The sequence below is a fragment of the Rhinopithecus bieti genome, unplaced genomic scaffold (assembly GCF_001698545.2).
Source record: "Rhinopithecus bieti isolate Rb0 unplaced genomic scaffold, ASM169854v2 scaffold_18688, whole genome shotgun sequence".
Classification (NCBI taxonomy): Eukaryota; Metazoa; Chordata; class Mammalia; order Primates; family Cercopithecidae; genus Rhinopithecus; species Rhinopithecus bieti.
In genome coordinates this window covers 748,117-769,882 of record NW_016809492.1, presented here as the reverse complement: position 1 = coordinate 769,882, position 21,766 = coordinate 748,117, and the positions used below count along the sequence as shown (strand labels likewise).

The 21,766-nt window shown below is 38.6% G+C and overlaps 1 protein-coding gene across 1 annotated transcript in view; it reads right to left on the bottom strand.

Annotated features, from left to right (window-relative positions):
• Positions 1–3,777: 3,777 nt before the first annotated feature.
• Positions 3,778–21,766, bottom strand: part of LAMB1 (laminin subunit beta 1) — an 83,099-nt gene continuing 65,110 nt past the window's right edge. The window contains exons 24-33 of the mRNA XM_017889541.1: positions 20,074–20,443; positions 17,172–17,356; positions 15,482–15,723; positions 12,285–12,488; positions 11,463–11,607; positions 9,538–9,745; positions 8,878–9,019; positions 6,125–6,301; positions 4,198–4,357; positions 3,778–4,070 (exon numbers count right to left, since the gene is read on the bottom strand). Coding sequence (XP_017745030.1) covers positions 3,934–4,070; positions 4,198–4,357; positions 6,125–6,301; positions 8,878–9,019; positions 9,538–9,745; positions 11,463–11,607; positions 12,285–12,488; positions 15,482–15,723; positions 17,172–17,356; positions 20,074–20,443 — 1,970 coding nt within the window. The 3' untranslated portion in view covers positions 3,778–3,933. The remainder of the gene's footprint in view (positions 4,071–4,197; positions 4,358–6,124; positions 6,302–8,877; positions 9,020–9,537; positions 9,746–11,462; positions 11,608–12,284; positions 12,489–15,481; positions 15,724–17,171; positions 17,357–20,073; positions 20,444–21,766) is intronic.

The window sequence follows — 21,766 nt, the reverse complement described above, 5'->3', positions numbered from 1 at the left end:
TATTATGAGTACATGTTGAGATGGTCGTAGTTTTTTTTACGACTACCTCTAGTGTATATTCTTATTTATTTAGTAGGCCTGAATGCATCTTTATTTTCATGTTATAGGACAATATTAAGGCATTTTAAAGGTCATTATCCTTTCATCTATTTTAGAGACACCTACTAAATGTTTAATATTTACTTTTGAAGAAGTATAACATAAGGGAGTCTTTAATCTGTGTTTTCCTTGACTGGGTAAATGACTGTTTAAAGAGTGGTATAAAATTGGATGTGTGGTGTTTAAAATGACCATGTCCTAAGGAAACTTAAGTAACAAAGTACTAAATGCTAAGTAGGCTTTTGCATATTAAAACTAAATTTAAGAATAATTCAGATTAAGTAGTTCTGAAATTTGGTATAGATAGCATAGATTGTCTCATGCTCATTATGAGTGATATAATGACCCTGGATTCTGTTACATACTTCTAAAGAAAATTGATAGTTGTCTAACTTGGCTGAACACCAACTCCAAACTCTGTCTTCTTTGTAGGTGGCAGCAGCTGAAATCTCTTCTCAGTTGTTTTAGCTTTACCTATGCTGCTGGAAGTCTTTCCCATGCAAGTGTGTAGTTCAGGGGTCAACCAGAGTTTGGGCAGAAGTCTGCCCCTTCTGTGCCTCCTGTTTTTTTGGGGTTTCCCCTTCATGTTCCAGCTGTTGTGGTTGCCCCATATTCTGCCCTCTGATCCTTAACCAATAAAACTTGGCTTGTTTCCCCCTCAAGTGAGAACCTATTAAAAATGAGACATTGAGCCAGTGCTGTTCACTTTTTAAGTGCCAGCTCCCCTCTACTTTCCACCTGTTTGTAGTTGTTTCCAGTGCCTTTAGTTTTTCCTAAAATATGTTTGTTCAGAGTTTGCAGTTGCGATCAGCAGGAGGGTTGGTCTGATATCTGTGTGCTACTTTGGCATTATTGGAAGTGAACTCTGCATCTTTTTAAAAATTTGAAATCCCAGTATCATATGAAGTGCTGTTAATGTAAATATCAACATATCCCTTACTCAGGGGAAAAAAAGTTTTTAGTTAGGGAATAGTGAAATATAATTTAATATGGAATCCTAGCTGTAGAGACACAAAACAGTTAAATCCATCTTTAAGTGTTTACATTCAGTATGAGAATGCAAATATATCTGGGTGGGGAATAAAGTCCTAAGAATAAAACAAGTTTTTTCAGTTACTGTTACCTACTAAGCTCTCAATATTTTCATAGCTTGTGAAGAGTGAGATTAATTATCCACTTCATTGAACTGATTAAAATAAATTCAACCGGCTGGGAGCAGTGGCTCACTCCTGTAATCCCAGCACTTTGGGAGGTCAAGGTGGGCGGATCACCTGCGGTCAGGAGTTTGAGACCAACCTGGCCAACGTGGTAAAACCCCATCTCTACTAATTAAATATAAAAATTAGCCAGGTGTGGTGGCAGGCCCCTGTAATCCCAGATACTAAGGAGGCTGAGGCAGAGAATCACTTGAACCCAAGAGGCGAAGGTTGCAGTGAACTGAGATCATGCCACTGCACTCTAGCCTGGCGACAGAGCGAGACTCTGTCTCAAAAAAAAAAAAAAAAAAAGTAATTTCAAAGTGAGATCTTTAATTGTTTAGCTGAAAAGGAATGGAGAGTTTCTACTGTGTTAAGTAAAATACTTACATAATTGCTGTAGTAGATGATGAGATATGACAATTTTGCTAGTTATTAGGATCTTTTTTTTAAATTAAGTTCTGGGGTACATGTGCAGAACATGCAGATTACATAGGTATACACGTGCCATGGTGGTTTGCTGCACCCATCAACCCATCATCTACACTAGGTATTTCTCCTAATGCTCTCCCTCCCCCACCCCCACCGGTGTCCATGTATTTTCATTGTTCAGCTCCCACTTACAAGTGAGAACATGCGGTGTTTGGTTTTCTGTTTTTGTGTTAGTTTGCTTAGAATGATGGTTTCCAACTTCATCCATGTCCCTGCAAAGGACGTGAACTCATCCTTTATTATGGCTGCATAGTATTCCATGGTGTATATGTGCCACATTTTCTTTATCCAGTCTGTCACTGATAGCATTTGGGTTGGTTCCAAGTCTTTGTTATTGTGAACAGTGCCTCGATACACATATGTGTGCATGGGTCTTTATAGTAGAATGATTTATAATCCTTCATGTATATACCCAGTAATAGCATTGGTGTGTCAAATGGTATTTCTAGTTCTAGATCCTTGAGGAATTGCCACACTGTCTTCCACAATGGTTGAGCTAATTTACACTGTCACCAACAGTGTAAAAGCATTCCTATTTCTCCACAGCCTCTCCAGCATCTGTTGTTTGCTGACTTTTTAATGATCATCATTCTGACTGGCATGAGATGGTATCTTATTGTGGTTTTGATTTGCATTTCTCTAATAACTGGTGATGATGATGAGCTTTTTTTCATGTTTGTTGACTGCATAAATGTCTTCTTTTGAGAAGTGTCTGTTCATACCCTTCGCCAGTTTTTTGATAGGGTTGAAGTTCTTTGCAAAAATTTTCTCCCATTCTGTAGGTTGCCTGTTCACTCTGATGATAGTTTCTTTTGCTGTGCAGAAGCTCTTTAATTAGATCCCACTTGTCAGTTTTGGCTTTTGTTGCCATTGCTTTTGGTGTTTTAGTCATGAAGTCTTTGCCCATGCCTATGTCCTGAATGGTGTTGCCTAGGTTTTATTCTAGGGTTTTCATGGTTTTAGGTCTTAGGTTTAAGTCTTTAATCCATCTTGAGTTAATTTTGTATAAGGTATAAGGAAGGGATCCAGTTTCAGCTTTCTGCATATGGCTAGCCAGTTTTCCCAGCACCATTTATTAAATAGGGAATCCTTTCCCCATTGCTTGTGTCAGGTTTGTCAAAGATCAGATGGTTGTAGATGTGTGGTATTATTTCTGAGACTTCTGTTCTGTTCCAGTGGTCTGTAGATCTGTTTTGGTACCAGTACCATAAAAGTGACAAATTACTGCTTTGGGCCAGAGGAAAGTTACTGACTTACAGCTGTTTACATAACTTTTGTCCAGGCCCAGCTTCAGATGCAGCTGTGTTGGATGTGTGGGTGGTTGTTAAGCAGTCCACAGAATAGTCTTGCTCTAAGAGTGTGTGAAAAAAACACATAGGGGCTGGCCTTTTATACGGCTAGTTAGGCAATAAAGTTGACATGGGCCTGGCAATTACTTCCTGAGATTAGTTGCAAAATCACACAAAATACAATACAAAAGCTGAGAAATTAGGGCATCATTCTGTGCTCTGTAGTAGCATTGCTCAATTGGCAAGAGCAGTATCCATACATTCTGGCCTGATTTAATTGAAACCTTCCCCTTAGTAACCCTGGTCCTTTTCTAGGCAGTAATGATTATAAGCCCTAGTTCATCCTGCTGATTTTCTCATTCCTCGAGCAAGGAATACTTAGAGGAGTTTTGATGGTTGGAGCAACTCAGCAACCATTGAAACAGTGATGGTAGCATAGATATTTGTCCTCCTTAACCTCAACCTGGGAATCCCACTGGGGGAATCCCACTGGGAAGGTGATTGGGGGGAGGGGAGTCAAGGGTGTGGAGTTTTGGAGGATGTTTACCTGTCTGATAAATATAATAGCTTGTTTATAGACAACAAATTAGGGTCTTCATGGAGGCAGTAAACTTGTTTATAAATCCAAGTTTACAGTGAAAATAACATTCTTTGCTAAAGGGATTCGTCAACAATCAGTAAAAGTAACAAGTACACCAAAATATATATACAAAAGCACTGTACTTTATTTAACTCCATACAAAATGTGATTAAAAACATTAAATAGGTGATGAGTTTTATTTTGAAGATCATTAAGTCAGTTTTTAAAATGTAGCTGTTTTACCTTGGTCACTTCAGCCGTTTTATATTCTCCTTTGTTACAAGCACGTGCTATAAACAGCAACTTTCTGGCTTATATCCTTAAGGAGTGAACGGACTTCTCCTTCCAGTCTTGCTAATTCTTGAGCTTTATCTTCTAAGTATTTTTGATTGTCTTCATATTTTCTTTCTAAATCTGGGGATATATATATAAAGTCTGAGCAATTTATACTATGATGATCTCAAGACAAAGTGAATAGATTTTTCACTTTGAAATAAACTATTGATGCCTTAAATTTAAAATAATTAAAAACAAGACCCACCTTTGAGCAGTTGCAGCTTGCTGTTTGCTTGAGCTAAAAGAGTTTTTGCTTCATTTTGTAGCATTTCAGCTTTCCTTCTGGCATCAGCTGACTCCTCAGTTTTTTTGGCAATTAAGTTTTCTACTTTTTTATATTTTTCATCAAGTTCACCATCTAAAGTCTGTAGTTCCACATTTAGACAGAAAGAAGTGGTAATGTTAGTGTCAGTTTAAGAGCAATAGTATAATCATGGCATGCATTCTGGATATTCAGGCTTTATTAAGTTATTCACTGGTAATTTAAAATTTTATCTTCAAATGCAAAATAGACATGATTTTAAAGAACATTTTAAAGAACATTTCAAAAAATTCTGGAGTTGCAGCAGGTCCATAGGGCTAAGTCCTCATTCTCTTATTACTTTTCTATAGAAAATTGTAGCACAATTGTATTGTGAATTACATAGAGAAGTGCAGCTTTTTCAAAAGTAAATTAGATATTAGAGAAGCCCATATTGAAATGGAGGCCCTTTGGATCTTGACTAAATTAGGATTTGTGAAGACTTGCTTATAAGGAAATCAGAGGAAAAAAATTAAAAGATATAGGAAGGAAAGGTGAGATTGTAGCATATGCAAGAAGTGAGTGAGGAGAAGAGAAATGGGGTGTGGGGTTGGAATGCAAATTATTCTTTTTAGAAACTGTTCAAATAACCATTTATGGAAATTTCATTTCAAGAGGTTTTGTTTCTTTCTATTGTGATAAAATGTCATTAAGCAAAATGTCCTGAAGCAGAGTACTTGAGAAATTTGTGCCCTCAGTACTGCAGGAAACCACACAAACCACAATAGAAAAGACAACTGTCTGATACTGTGGCAGTGAATTTTTCTCATTGTTTTGTTCTCTTCCCCAACCTAGAGAGAGGTAGTGAGGTTACTCTTATGTAATGCCTGAAAAGCTACAGTAACTTCCAGGAAAATTTTTGAATAGTAGGGAGTTATATACTGAAATTAGGTCCGTAAATGCAGGCGTCCCCAGCCCCCAGGCCTATGGACCAGTTAGGAAACCGGGTGGGCAGGCAAGTGTTACTGCCTGAGCTCCAGCTTTTGTTAGATCAGTGGTGACATCAGATTCTCACAGGAGTACGAACCCTATTGGGAACTCTGCATGCAAGGGATCTGGGTTGCGCACTCCTTATGAAATCTAATGCCTGATCTGAGCTGGAACAGTTTCATCCTGAAACCATCCCTACCCCCCAGTCTGTGGAAAAATTGTCTTCCAGAAAACTGGTCCTTGGTGCCAAAAAAGTTGGGGACTAGTCATTTAATGCTTTTAAGCCCCACCCCGCCACCACCAAGTTTTTAAAGTATTAGAAACTGAACATGTGTTTCAGTTATTACATGGCTTCTGATTAAACATTTGGGTTGTGTGAGTTTTTCTCTGCAAAATACAGTGCCTTCCAATGAGAGGTGAGGGGTTGTTAATCCAAAATGTGTCTCAAAGAGATAAGATTTGGTTTCCTACTATCTGTTCCAACCTGCTTTTAAAATATTCTCAAATGGCCTGATAATTACTCTATGCCATGAAGAATTTAATTGACTACAGCAGAGAAATACAAGTTCAATATGCCTGGTTTTTGTCAGTATAGTTTTTTTTTTTTTAAAAAAGCCTGTTTTAAGACTTCTACCCCTAAGTTAATTGCATTCTTCTAAACTCTTGTCCAAGTTTGGATTTGAGGGCATGATAATAAGTATCATACTTATTAGATACTTCCATATTCATTCCCATTGTTTTCCATCCACACTTCTAAAGACTGCTGTTGCAAAACAGGTCATTTGATGTTTCTGATGAATTCTGTTTCTGTTAGGTCCATGTCCCTTACTCTAAGGCAGGCAAGGAGGAGACTGGTGGCTCCTTTAACAGCATAGCTCTGAAATTACAAAGATTTACGTACCTTCTTAACATCATCTGCGCTTTGCTTCACAGTATATACTACTTTTTCAATATATTCTGCCTCCCCAGAGTTTTGGGCAGCTTTCCGCTTAAGTTCTTCCACATTCCTCTCTAACTCGCTGATGCGCTGGGACGCGTTGAACAAGGTTTCCTCAGAAGCTGCTGTTTCAGACTCAATCTAAAAGTATGTCAATTTTCCAGCAAGCCATTAGTTTAAGAAATTGGATTACTATGAGTACAAGTTTGGAGGAAGATTTAAGTCTGCTGTGCCATTTTGCTCTAGACCAAAAGAAGTAATTACTAAAAAGAATATTTCAGGAAAAGTTACATGAAGTATCTGACTTTAGTCTTTGCTACATTTCATATATTCACTTCATTCTTTTGGTACTTCTGATGATCTGAGATGGATGTAAAGTTTTTTCTGACAGTAAAACACAAAAAACAAAAAAGAAACCCACCCCCCAAGGAACATGATGTGTTGAGGAAAGCATTTTAAGGACACCTGCAGACTTTGGCTAAAGAACATTCATAAATAAGCAGCTGTGCGAAGAGGGGTTTCCACATAAATTTCCAACTTAATGTGAGTGGGAAAATAAATGTTAAACTCTAGTAGTGGAGATTTCAGCTAATGACTGAAGAAATGGAGACTAGGGATGTTCTTTGAATTTCTATAGAATTGTGAGACGATGTATGGTCTGGGAACATTACAGCTGTAAACTCTAAATACTCAGTTATTTAGGGAAAAAAAATATCCGGGCAACTGGTGAGGATCCACATCTGATCTCCTTTCAAAGTAGAATCAATCAGCATTGACTTTTAAAAGCTAGCCAAAGTAAGCAGGTGAGCCCACAACAAAAGAATCAGTTTCACTAAGCACTCAATTTTTCTTTAAAATGATCTTCAAGGATGGGTCTAATTACATAGAATTAACTGAATAACAATACTGTTATAATGAAGTTAATGGGGTCAGTATAGACATAGGCTAAAATTTGTAAATATTTCAAACCTAAGGACCCTTTAATTAGAATAACATTCTTTGAGTCAATTGCTTCTGATAAGCTTTCATGAACATAGTTCAGTTAGAGGTTCTCTGTTTCTGATTGTTACTAACCTAAAACACTTCCTGTCCCCAGGGCCCCTGAAAACAGAACCCCAGTTATTAACTTGCATCATCAAGCCACATATCTCACCTATAATTCAATATTTTCTAATTTGCTTTTCAGAGCAGTTTTTTTTCAAGAAACAAGGTCTTGCTCTACTTCCCAGGCTGGAGTGCAGTGACTGTTTGTTTACAGGCATGATCATAGTGCACTATAGTCTCAAATTCATGGCCTTAAGTGATCCTCTCACCTCTGCCTCCCAAGTGGCTGGGACTACAGGCACACACCACTGCACTTGGCTTTCAAAACAATAATTTCTGTAGTCACTGACATAATATTCACTAAAATATTAACAGCAAACTGAGAAAATGGAAAAACCTAGAGATCGAAAACATCAAAATATTTATAAGTCTGGTGGGAAAACATAATTTTTCTAAATTTGAACCAATAGCCTGAAGAAAAAGCCTTATTGATACTCAAAATTTAAGGAGGAAAATGGGCAGAATTATTGATCTTCATTTAACTGACAGCAATAAAATAAGGGAAGACAGGTTTTACCAACTAATGGTAAGAAAAGCATGTTGAAAATTCATCTTCCCAGGTTTTAAACACATGGAGGACTGGCCTGAGAAGGCTGACAGTGCTGGGTATGGGAGCATCTAATTTCAAAGTATATTCTGAGAACATGTATACGGATTAGATAACTCATCAATTTTCTTCATTTTTTAAAACTCATAAAGNTTAAGGAGGAAAATGGGCAGAATTATTGATCTTCATTTAACTGACAGCAATAAAATAAGGGAAGACAGGTTTTTACCAACTAATGGTAAGAAAAGCATGTTGAAAATTCATCTTCCCAGGTTTTAAACACATGGAGGACTGGCCTGAGAAGGCTGACAGTGCTGGGTATGGGAGCATCTAATTTCAAAGTATATTCTGAGAACATGTATACGGATTAGATAACTCATCAATTTTCTTCATTTTTTTAAAACTCATAAAGTTGGAAGGAAAAAATTAACTTTTTGAGAAAAGAATTTAATGGAATTATGTTTGCATTACTTCTTTTAAGAGATAAAGAGGATTTTAGAGCAAAGTGCTAGATCCCTATGAAAAGTATTCCTTATAAAAAAACATTAAGTTTTCCATGCATTCTGAACAGAATAGATATAGATTGTTTAGCTATAAGCGCTCTATTAGGTTCCTCTAGAATTGGGTATTGAAAGCAGACTGTTCTCCAGTAGTTTCTAAAACTGCTATATAGTAAAATGTTTGATCACCAAAATCTTGAGACATTGGCCTTAACCATATAAGCTGCTTTTATAACATCAGGACAGTTTTCTAAAACTATTATACTTCATACTACTGAACAGAGTACATGCTGTTTCCTCAATGAATAGGAGTGTTTTTATTTTTTTGAGACAGAGTCTCTGTTGCCCAGACTGGAGTGTAGTGGTGTGATCTCAGCTCAAATGAAAACCTATCTCCACTTATTTTTAGCATCCATGCTAATGGAGTAGTTTAGATTTATTACAATTAAAGGAATCCTTTAATGTTGAGTTGTAAGAATTTTTGTTCATAGATAACAAATGTACTTTTGTGGTAAAAGTGTATATGTAGCTGTTTTCCCATATATGTAATGATTGTGTATGCTTACCGAAGTTAGCAGGTTCTGAGTTCCTTGAATGTCTTCATCTGCTTGTTTAATTGCCTTCTCTGCTGCGACCTGGGCCTTTTCTGCTTCTTCCAGAGCTTCCTTTACCATATCTGCAGTGACTTTAACATCTGTTGCACTTTTGCTGAGTAAAATAATGAGACAGTATATTGTTGTTGAACATGAAAAAAGTACTCTCAGTGTTCTTTTCTTTAAAGAATAGCCTTCCTGAAATGACCCAGAGAGACTCGCATAGGTCCTTCTTAGAAGTTTCACTGCTTGGCCAGGCGCGGTGGCTCAAGCCTGTAATCCCAGCACTTTGGGAAGCCGAGACGGGCAGATCACGAGGTCAGGAGATCGAGACCATCCTGGCTAACATGGTGGAACCCCGTCTCTACTAAAAAATACAAAAAAACTAGCCGGGCAAGGTGGCGGATGCCTGTAGTCCCAGCTACTCAGGAGGCTGAGGCAGGAGAATGGCATAAACCCGGGAGGCGGAGCTTGCAGTGAGCTGAGATCCAGCCACTGCACTCCAGCCTGGGCGACAGAGCAAGACTCTGTCTCAAAAAAAAAAACAAAAGAAGTTTCACTGGTTAAAGAGATACTTTTTACTCCATGATAGATACACAAAATAAGCCCCTTAGATGCCATGTCTTTAGATACCTTGCTTTTTTAGCTTCTTCTAACAACATCTCAGCTCTGGCAATGTCAGCAGCACTCTGCTGTAGAATAACCTCTACTTGAGAAAGGCTTTCAACTCGTTCACGTATATCTTCTGTCAAGTTCTGTAACTGCTGTGGGGTGCTAGGCATTTCCATTTTCAGTACTTCATTAGCAACTGCTTCAATGCTGTCCAAATCAGCACTATCCTCTGTGAAAAGCAAAGATGTCCCCAAAAAGAGGTGAAAAGAATAGATGGTTCATTCATTCAACCACTTACTGGTCATCTATGGACTAGCACGGTGGGGTTACCAAGAGACACTAACTTCCTGTTTAAGAGTTTATAATCTGTCTGGGGTTTTGGGGGGAGATGAGACTACACACACAAAAAAGTAACTGCAGATAATTGAGTACTACTAGAATTTGTTTTAGGCTGGGTAGTGAGGGAAACCTTCGTGGAAGATGAGGAGCTGATTAGATTTTAAGGGGTAATAGAATTTGAAAGAAGAAAGGACAGTTCTAGGTGGGGAGACAGGAAGGGCAGAGCATGTTACGGGAAAGTCTAGCAGAGTGAATCTGAAGATTGTGGAAAACCATAGAGGGCCAGAGCTTAAAGCTGGGAATTAAAGGCAATGATATCTTTTAATTGAGGTTGGACAAATAGCTCAGAAACTTGTGAATGCAGATATAGAGATTTGATATTTCTTACAAATTATCTAGATTCAGGAAATTATAGAAAGGGAGAAAATTATAGACGGAAGAGAACTGGGATAGTGGGTTGTCAATGAAGCCAAGGAGTTTCAAATGTGAAATGTGGAAAATGGTGAAAAAAAAAAAAAGTTTATTAAGTTAAGCTTCAAATATGTCAGATCCTCATTTACTTTCGAGCTTTATGTTTTAAACTACTGAACATAAAAATGGACCCCAGAGGATTTATTCAAATAAAATATGTACTTGAATGATGGCTTCCATGGGATATTACCAAAATATCCTTAGCAAATACTGTTGACTTCTTATTAGCCATGCCTTTTTTCTTGCTAACAGAATACTGATTTTTTTCAGGCACCTGCCTCTAAGGTAAAATTATCAACTCAGCATTAAGTCTTTATTAGTTTGCCAATTACTGTAATAACATTTCCATTTTCCAGTGACATTTATGCATTGGCATGTGACTTATTTCTGGCCAGTGAGGTTTATAAGGATGACTGCTTAAAGGCTTCTAGGGAAGACTTCCTCCTTTTTAAAAAGATACAAGGAATAGGTGGTCTCTTCTTCCATTATTATTGTTTATCTTTATATGATGTCTGGAACTTTGGCAGCTACCTTGTAACCATGAGGAGCTAGAGGCAAAGCTGATATGCTTAAGATGGTAGAGGAGAAAGATGAAAAGTATGTGGGTCGCAGACCCAAGAAGCTATCCTGCTACTGGATATCTTATTAAGATGGGAGATAATAAACATCCTTTTTGATTAAGTCCCTTTCACTTGAGTTTTCTGTATTTGTACCAAAACCATCTTTACTGGTAACGCTTGAACTGTAACTAGCAACACTCTTAACTAACTATAGGTATAATATCCTGTAAATAATAGAATTACAAAGCTTTGGGGGCAATGCCAAAATAACAAACTCCACTTCTTTAAGGTTAGAGATTACTATACATAATCTCTAACAAATTCCAAATTCAGTTTTCACTGTAAATATTTGACTTTTGATTGGCTGAGTATCCCATCAGGTGTGTCTGTATCTGCATAACATTGGAGAAAGTTATTTGATACACATATGTAAGTTTAAGAAGTGGAAACATTTAATATACGGACATTTTTCTTATTTGGAAATGTCAGTACATTGACAGAAATTGATTTTATCTAAAATGTAAACAGAATCACACAGAAACAAATGTCTAAAAGTAAAATGAAAAAATTTCTTACGGGTCAAAAAGTTTCTGATTTGCTTGATTAGATTTCTCAGATCCTCATTGCTCTTGTCCATTTTTTCTTTGGTAGCATTTGTCTTCAACAGAATGTCTTCAGCACTCTGTTTTGCCTCATCTGCCCTCAGTTTTGCTTCAGAGACCTAAATGTGAAGAATAAATTACCCATGGAAGACTTTCATTCTTTCTGAAGGAGACCAGAATATTGGAAATGGCCCAGAAATGATGTTGAGAAACTATGTTGCTTGGAATCATGTGTCTGGGAAACAACTTTCTCCCATTCAACAAAGTATTGTATTCTTACAGACTGCAAGTATTCAGTATAGAGATTCCTAAACAGTGTTCTTATATAAATACAACTAGCATTTAAAATTTTCAAGTTGTTTTAACGCCTGGCCTATAAAATAGTCCTGAGTCTTTTCTCAGGCACCCACATAAATATTTAAAAAGTATGTGTCACTTTAGAAGAATAAATGCCCAGTTGCTTAGTATAGAATTTTTGTCGTACAGCTGGATGTATTTATAACCCTGGAGTCAGATAAGTAAGATGGCTATCTCAAATTATCCAGTATAAGATTTAAACATCTTGCACTAAAGCATGTGTTATTCTCCTCTGAGTGAGGAGAAAGCAAATTCTTTATCTGTAAAGAAAATCTCCCCATCTCTCTGACCTCACAGAAACATGAACTTTCATATTTGATTATGATATGTCCTTTTCATTTCAGTTAGCATTTAAAATTGATTTCTCCCTTTCAGATCCTCTAGTCCACAGCTGAAAGCAAACATACATAACAAAAACTGAGGACATCCACTAAATTACCATCTTGGAGAGCTGTTCCACTTCAGACAGGGCACTCAGGACATCTTGGTCCAAGTCCATGGCTTTCTGCCAGGCATTGTGTGCAACAGTAACCAGACCACCACAGCCAGGCCCCCCACACTTCTTCTCTCCTTCATCAGTTCTGCAGTTTGGCCCGCCACATTCAGTCTCGGAACAGGAGGCCCCTGGGGGTGTTCCACAGGTCTGCAACAAGCCAAGCATCAGGCACAATACTTCAGATAGTGAATCTGCTGCAGCAAAACAGCTGTGTAGGGCCTGGGTGGCCCCAGAGAATGTGTAGGTGGTCCTCAGTAAGGGTGCTTGAAAACAGTGTTTGGGAGACAGAATGGAGAGAGGAGCAAAGAGTTTAGGAATAAACTAACCTGCTTGTTTCCAAGGAAACAATAGAAGTTTACAACTCATCAGTATCTTCTGCCCAAATGAGTTAAAATACTATATGAGCTCTACCCAGGATGCAGACATCGGCTATATCACGTTGAATTCTGCCAGTGCAAGGGCCAAGGAATGCCTTCCTTTTTTTCTAACCAGTTAGATTAAAAGAAAAAAAAAAAGCCATTGTGAACCATCTTTGGGGCCAGCACCAGCACCATGTTAACTCCTCCAGTAAATATGGTGACATAAAAGACCTATTACCTAGCCTTTTAGTAACTTCCCATCTTGTTAGGACTGGATCATTCCACATAAAATAGCCAAGAATAGGTCAGATGCAGTCATTATTGAAAGAAAGTAGACAAAGGAGAGACTGCAGAGGAATGCTATAGTTGTAGCTGAAGGAGGATTTGTTGGCTGGTGGGATTTGAGCAGGGGAAATGGGAAAACATTCCACATGTTAAAGAAAACAGTACAAAGGAACAAAGGTAGATGAAGCATTTCCAGATTACCACCCCCCACCACTGCCATCACACATGCATAGAGTCCTCCTTTCTTACCTACCAGAACCTCTCAAAGATCACCACTTGGTCATGGCATACAAATGCAGATTGATAAATTACAATACAAGTGTGCTATATGATAGGAAGAAAATTGCATTTAGAGTTGTTTTGTGGAAAAGCTCATACTGAAAAGAATCCAAAGATTTACTGCAGTGAAAAGCAGTTAACAGAATATTCCCAAACAAGACAAGGAAAGTATTGTTTTAAAAAAGTACAAAAAAGCAGTTTTTAAATAAATACAATCAACTCTTTAGCCTAATAATTTTAAGATAATTATAATCCCATTATATCTTAAATTACAACTAAAATAAGTCGTTTATCTGGCTTACAAAAACACAAAAAGCTTCAGAAAATAAAGTGTATTCTGCATGCTATAGAACATGAGTCTTAAGAACAGAAGTGTTGCTTTTTAAAAACCATCTGACAGCACACATAGAAGATCTGTTTTGTTTCAACAGACGGGGCAGACATGGGTGGGGGGTGGGAAACCAGCATGGCTCTAGCTAAATATCCACAAAGATACAGAACTAGAAGTACCTGAAAAACAAAAGGACAAAAGTCTCTCCACACAAGGAAATGGCAGTAAAGAACTTACAGAAAGAATTCTCACAAGATCATTAACAAAGACAAAACACAGTAAGAGAACTGAAGAAGCTGCCAATCCCTAGGTAATTTACCAGGTGGAAAAGCAAGCATAGGGAAGGGCACGCATTTGGAAAGGCCAGAGGAACCCCGAACCCCACCCACCGCCCATGCACCTCCCTGTCGCCCACGGAGATGCCTCCGGTTCAAGACAAAAATCCTTTAGCATGCTTAGCTGCTTCTTGTAGATCACAAAGAACTTGTTCGTGATGACTGATTTTTTGTTTTTAACCACCATATGTAAGGAAGGAATCGATGCTGCAAGGAAAGTTTGAGAGAATTGGCATTTTATGCTTAATAACTTTGTCTCCTGTTAGCTGCAATTTACACATTGCTCTAAGCCTTCATTTTTCTTTTTTCTTCATCTTTTATTTTTCCATTTAATAAATGATAGATTATTTGCCTCCTGTTTGCTATAAAGTTTCAGAAGATAATGAGTATGAAACCTAGCAGGCATCAATAAACACTGTCTTATATTGTGACCAATTTTGTCTATTTCAGAGAAAGGGAGGATGAGAGGAGGGAGGAACCATCACTAAGACAAAGCTGTAATGAAGTTTGAACTCTTCTGTGCATATGTACCTTCCATCTTTAACTTTCTCTGTGTCTCTGGGCTAAGAGAACACAAACCTTTGTCTATAAAAAATACCCTCCAAATTATCTCAGATAGGTATCCTTCCTTGAAAAAACAGGAAGGAAGAGGAAGAAACGGGCTCAGTTAGGCTTTTTTGGGGCCTTCTGCCTGATTTTCATTAAACTCACAACTCAATTTCATTTGGCTCCAGAGTTACTTTTTAAAACTTTCTGGGAAATGAATCTACTTTCCAGGCTGGTTTCAGGGTTAATCTTCACCAGGTAAAGTTACTGGAACAAAGGAACATAATAGCTAATACCCATGAAAAAATTCTTTTGCTCCCTTTAATTTTTAACGGAAGCCCCTTCTAGAATGATTCTGATTTCCTACACTGAGATGGGTTTTATATTTCAAATCAGAACAAACTAAAAAAGGAGTGTCCAAGCTGGGTATGGTGACACATGCCTGTCATCACAGCTCCTCAGGAGGGTGAGGTGGGAGGATTGCTTCAGCCTAGGAGTTTGAGGTCAGCCTGGGCAACATAGGGAGACTCCATCTCTTAAAGAAAAAAAGGGGGGTGGGGGTGGGCAGGGGTGTTAGCCTGTAATCCCAGCACTTTGGGAGGCTGAGGTGGGAGGATTGCTGGAGACCAGGAGTTCAAGACTAACCTGAGCAATGTAGTGAGACTCTGTCTCTACTTGGGAAAAAAAAATATTAAAGAAATGTTCACAGTGTAAAAAGAATCAAGTTTCAGTGAGATGTCACTGAGTAGCTAAAACAGAATGGGAGAACAGTCACGATTCATTCTTTAGTTGAGGACCAGAGAAACAGAAGAGGGGAGGGCTGGAAACCCATATGCTGCTGTTTTTAATCTTTCTTGGTTACAGATAGCCCATTCCAGGATCCAGAGACCTCAGCCTAGGAGTTTCACTCCTGCTGATTCATTTGCAAACTATTATAATAAAGACAAAGGATAGTGTTTTTTTTTCTCAGCACCATAGCAGTAAGGCCACACCCCCAAACCTTACCATTTCGGCAGCAGCTGAAAGGTCTAGGCTTTGCAGCTTGCCTGCCAGTTCATCAAGGAGGCGAGCCTGCTCCTCTTGTTTTTCCTTGAACTGGGATTCTCGCTCCATCATCACATCTTCTACTCTGTCTCTCATGAGGGCTGACTGTTCCACAGTACTGTTGGGTTCTGTGGTGGAGGCATTCACCCTCTCCTCTGCCTCAAGAGACATCTGGAAATACTTGGTAATGCTATCCAAGGCACCTACAGTAGGAAATGAAATTGCCCACAGTTAACCTCATCATACTAGGCTTCCTCCCCAAGCAGTGGCTATATTTGATGTCTTCAGGTCCTACATTTACTGTAAGATTTTAAAATTCAAGAAAAAATATTTATGAAATACAGTTTTCATGAGCAATGAATATGTTTTGTCCCATTAGCACCTACTCCAGCTCTGGAGTATGGCAAACATCTGGGTGAAAAATGAAAAATTAAGAAAATCATGCAATCTTGTTTCTATTCACAAGCAAACATCCAGTTCTTTGTAAATAGCTGGTGTCAGGCAGCCTGAAGATTATATGACCAGATGACTTTTCTCAATCTTTTATTCAGATCCACTCTAATGACTAATATAGTAGTCCTCCATATTTGTAGATTCCACATAATGTGGATTCAACCAACTGTGGATAGAAAGCATTTGGAAAAAATGGTTGTACCTGTGCTGAATGTGTACAGACTTTTTCTTGCCATTATTTCCTAAACAATAACGTATAACAACTATTTACATAGCATTTACATTCTATTAGGTATTGTAAGTAATCTAGAGATTATTTTAAAGTATACTGGAGGGGAAAAAAAAAAAGTAAAGCTGGGTATAGTGGTTCACCTCTATAATCTCAGCTATTCAGAAGTCTGAGACGGGAGGATCACTTGAGTCCAGGAGTTCAAGATCAGCCTGAGCAGCATAGCAAGAGCCCATTTCTTAAAGAAAGAAAGAAAGAGAAAGAGAGAGAGAGAAAAAGAAAGAAAAGTATATAGGAGGATATGCATGGGTCATATGCAAATACTATGCCATTTTATATAACGGACTTGACCATCTGTGGATTTTGATTTCTGCAGTGGGTCCTGGAACCAGTCCTCATGGATCCCAAGGGATGACGGTATTATATATACAGCATGATGTGTTTTAGCTTTAGTCCAAAAGCAATCATGCATAAAACAGTATGGATAATTGGATAGTATGATGTAACATATTTCTACATTCTTTCACTTTTTGCTGAGGATCCTATATGGTCTATGATATAAATAATGATTTGCAAAAAATTTTTTCTGACCAAGCAGCATTCTTGAATGTGAAAGGATTTGCAGAAGTATTCATACCTTAAGTATTCAAAAGAACCCCCTTCCAAGAAAAGGCCAGGGGATTAAACTACTAACTGGAGGAAAAAAAAAATCAGGAAATGGATACCATTCTGATACAACTATTGCCATTCACTCTGTAAGACCTTTGCTGTGTCCCTTAGGTTCTCTGTGCCCAAGTCTCATATTTGTAAAATGGGGACTTTGATCCTCATTTGTGCCAGAAACTGGATGAGCAAAGTTTTAAAATTTATTAGAAAACAATTTTTTTTCCAAAATTGCTATATTAAAAGGTTAGACATATTGTTAAATTCATTGTCTGGGACTGAGTATATGCACCAAAAAATGCTCACCCCGAATATCTGAGTTTTTGATAAATTCCAGTTGTTCAGCAAGTTCTTTCACAGTGTTGTCTAGGCTTTCCGCTTCTGTCTGTAGAGAATCCAGTTCTTTGGCTGTGCTGTTGCTTTGGGAAGTTGTGTCAGATAATTTCACTTCTACTTGAGCCATCATTTCTGTAACATCTTTAATCAGTTTCCTGTAAAGAGAAAGTTAAGCTTACATAAACCCAAGGGAGGACTTTTACATTTCATATTTTCTACTAGTACTGTATCCATTACTAATTTCAAACCAATTCAGTAATTTGTAACATTTCATCTCTAAGTGCTAGTTTTATTTTCCTTATAAAAGATTGTATTAAATCTGACAATTTTTCTTTGTTCAGACTTAAGAGAAACACAGAAGTACCACTCAGCTGAGTTGTGGCAGACAAGCCATTTAAGGGATTCCAAATTTCCGCTGTAACATGAGCACAGGTCAGAGTGTGGAGTTCCGGCTCCATTCGCAGGCAGCTTCAAGCCCTTACAATCATAAAAACTCAAGACATAAATGATTCTGGTATACAGTTAGGCCTCCCAGCCACCAGCCCAAAACATTCTTCCCTAAGCCTATCTCCTTCAAGATGGAACATGCAGAGAGGAAGCCCTATAGCCCACCACAAAGACGACAGGAGCCAGCTGTATCAGCTTTCATACACTCCTCTCCTCCTTGAGAGGAGCCTCCTCCTTCTACCAACAGCTTTTTTTTTTTTTTTTTTTTTTTAAAGAAAACAGCATCTCCCAAGAATGAAATGAGAACATTTAGCTTTCACGATATTTAATTTGGAATCTAAACTGCATTTTGTTCTGTACTTTCAAACCTACAAGGCCGTACTTCTGACATCTATTTGTATATTACTGTGTACATAGGTGTATATGGGCATGTGTGTGCATGTGGGAGTGTGCTCCAGGTGGGTGTGGGTGGAGTTGTATGTGTATCGTAAATAAAGTAATATTTGAGCAGACTTTACCTCTGGGTATTATTGGTTCACCTAATTGAATATAATTGTCTTCTTGGGGATATAATAGTATAAAAAACCAGGAAAATGTAAAGATGCTGAAAGGTTGGGAGCCATTAGAAAAATGACATATAAGGCTGAGATAAAACCATAACCCAACTCAAAAAGTAATTAAAGGGATCGTTTGAAATGGTAGATTAAATTACATTTCATGCCTTTTCCCTGAGGATAATATACATAGTTTGTTTTTTCAGTGCTTTGCTTTTATTATTTGACTCACAGAAGGCTTTCATTTCTTCTTAGTTCTCATAAAATGATACAATTTTTTAAAACAAGCAAATCTAACATCATATTTTAAAATAAGGCCACTTTGGTTCCTAAAACATGTATCCTTGGATAGTATGTTGAAAAAAGAGTAATGGAACTAGTTTTCCTGTGATTATTACAATCTGTCTGGTTAAATGAATAGTGAGGGTAGAAACAGAGCTGTTTTGGGAATGTAATCTCTCTTCTGGCAGGCCCTCAAAGGACACCAGATTTTTTCTTCCTCCCAGAGGTGCGTAAGACCCAGGCCAAGAATCATTTCCTAAATGGGCTTGCATTCGGACCACGGCCTGCCAAAACTATGATCTCTGCACATTAGGAGGCTTAGTCTTTTCAGTGAGGTAAAATGCCTCATTAAATGCATTGTCACCCTGCATCAGACATTTCCTAACACTCTGGCCAGCTACATGGTCTTGGGCATAAAACCCGAGGCTTGACATCAAGGTCCAATTACTTTAAATCTAGGTCTAGGAAGGACTTCCTTCAAGTTGCTTGAGCTAATGTCAACTGTCTTCTACTACTCATGTATGGTATGAGATGAAAAGTCCCTCTGGCTTCTTAGAGATGCTGATTAAAGTCTCATCACACACAGAAAATGTTACTGTCATTTCGTAATATAAACACCTCAGTGTGCAGGATTTAACTGTGAAGTGGTCCCCTCAGGCCTGGATGGTGAGTCTGCAGTGAAACCGTAGCATCTAGGGAAGCACAGATGCCTCATACCCTTTCCTGTTTTTGTCCTTTAGCACTTAGGTTTTATTGTGCTGTTTTGGGGGTTCCTTTTTGGCAAAAAATAATTTGGCAAAAGGAATTGGGATGTTTAGGGGCAAGAGAGGGGAGGCTGGGAGAAAGGGTAGAAAAATGATCCTTGAGAAGTTCAGCATCACTCAGCTCAATTCTCTAGGCTTCCACTAACAAACACTGTCCAATCAGAGGGGAAATTACCCAGAGAAGGGGTGGGATGAGGACTTTCAGTGTAGAGCGGCTGTTATAACTAGATGAATGAAGCACTGGTCTGGTGGACTAATGCTAGAGAAGCAGAAAAAAACTTGAAGTAAGGAGTCTTACTTGAGGTAATGGAATTTCCCCCATAGTAGCAATACTTAACAATTTATAGTTTTTTGCAATCCTGTTGTCATTTTATATATCAATCATTTCATTACTGCATAAGGTAATGGCATATATTATCCTACCCCTTCTCCACAGGAGAGAAAATATAGGCTCAGGAACTGAGTCAACCAAGTTCACAAGCCTAGCATCAGACCCAAGACTCAATTATGGATCTTTGTCTTCTAAATCCAGCATGCCTCCCATTTTAATGACTTAGAACATGATTTGCAAGGAGGAGCACTGAGTATAATGCTTGCATGTTCTGTACTGCAGCCTCCAGAAGGCTGGTCCCCATGGATGTGCCAACATTCACTCACCCAAATGCCCAGTCAAGACTGCTGGAAAATAAATGGCTCAGAATCTGTTTTCACCCACAGGACTAACCAAACCTTCTGATGGAAGCACCATGCCAGGAAATCTTTGCTGTTTATTCATAAAGCTGAAAAAATATTGTGAGTTACTCCTCTTGCTCATTAACTACTTACTCTGATTCCTCAAAGAGATTCCCAATGTTTTTCAGTGGCTCTGCTGCGGGGCTCTGCGCCAGGATGTCTTTTATCTCGCTGACTTTCCTCTCCACTGAGTCCACAGTCTCACGGTAAGGCCCGATCACACCACTGATCTTCAAGGCCTTGGCTTTCTCCAGGAATCTGTGTGTCCTGTTGGTCAGCTCAGCAATGATCACGTCCCAAAGAGCAAAGCACTGGTGGCAGGGTGTGCAGTCAGGGAAGACCCCCGAGTACCCTCGCGTGCACTTGTCACAGCGTGGACCCTCAACACCCTCCACGCAGACACACTGGCCCGTGGACTGGTCACACTGTGGCGTCTCAATGCCCCTGGGGTCACAGTCACAGGCTAGAAGGGAAGAACCAATGCTAGCTGATCTAATTGATCATGAACCTCAGTGACAAGATGTGCCATTTAGAATCCTCATTTCACTGTGAAAATGGGAAGGTGTCAGCCATCGATGACAACTGATCAGCAGCTCAGGTAGAGACTGTAGCAGCTTCCTGTAGCACATGCGTGACTTCAATGGTTGCTAACTCCTTAGCAGTAATAATACTTTAAACAGAAATGTTTTACATGAATGACCCCATTTAACTCTCACAATAACCCCATGGGATAGGTGTTATAATAATCACTATTTCACAGATGTGGGAACTGAGAGATCAGAGAGATTATGTAACATGCCTCAAGTCTCACTGCAAGGGAAAGGCCACGCCAGGACTCTGATTCAGTTCTTTGCAAATCTGGAGTCTGTACTCTTCACCTCCGTTCTGGCCTTTGCCTCCCCCTTACTAGGATTTCCCTACATACCACGTCTGTACAAACAATCCAGGTTACATCCTGCTAACATGCCACCTGGCATCGGATACATCACAAATGAGCAGCTCCTAACATACCCGACTCTATCTCGCAACAAAACATATTTGATGAAATGCAATAAACATGATCAAAACAAAACAAAACCCAAAGGAATTCTAAGTATCCAGTTTAAAGGCTTTTAATAAGTATAATCTAACTTGGGGGTGTCCGCCATTGTGATGACCACTGCCAGTACTACAAGCAGGGATCTTGGGAGCCATGCAGTCTCAGCCTCTCACAGACCCAATAGGGTTGGCATCTTATGCAAAGCCAAATGGCATAGGGTAAAATCACATGCCATACAGGACAAAATCTGTTCTTGGCCAGTAGCTGTGGCTGAGATTACTTAGCACAATGGCTGTGCCCTTGAACCCTGGCTTAGATTCCCAAATTTCAGGTGACCAAATCATTTTTATATCAACATCTGACATTTAAAAGTATTTATATAAGGTTTAAGTAACAAAAGGCCTTATACTAACATCTTATCACTGGGCTTCCACCCATTCTGGCAAAAGGTAGGAATACATAAAGTAATATACTCTCTTATTTCTCTAACTGGATTGTGGACTCCAAGGGCAGAGGCACATCTTAAACAATTTTTCCTTTTTCAGCATCGGGCCCAGGGTTAACATGCAATCAGAATCCAAACGTCTTTGCCAAATGAAGCCCTAACCTTATTTTAGTCTAGGCTTGCAAGGACACTTACATACCTTTATAACAGAAAATAATCCTCCTGAAGTGCAATGTCAAGTGTGGCAAAGCACAACAGATTCATGTTTTCTCAGATTTTTTTTTTTTTTTTTTTTTTTTTTT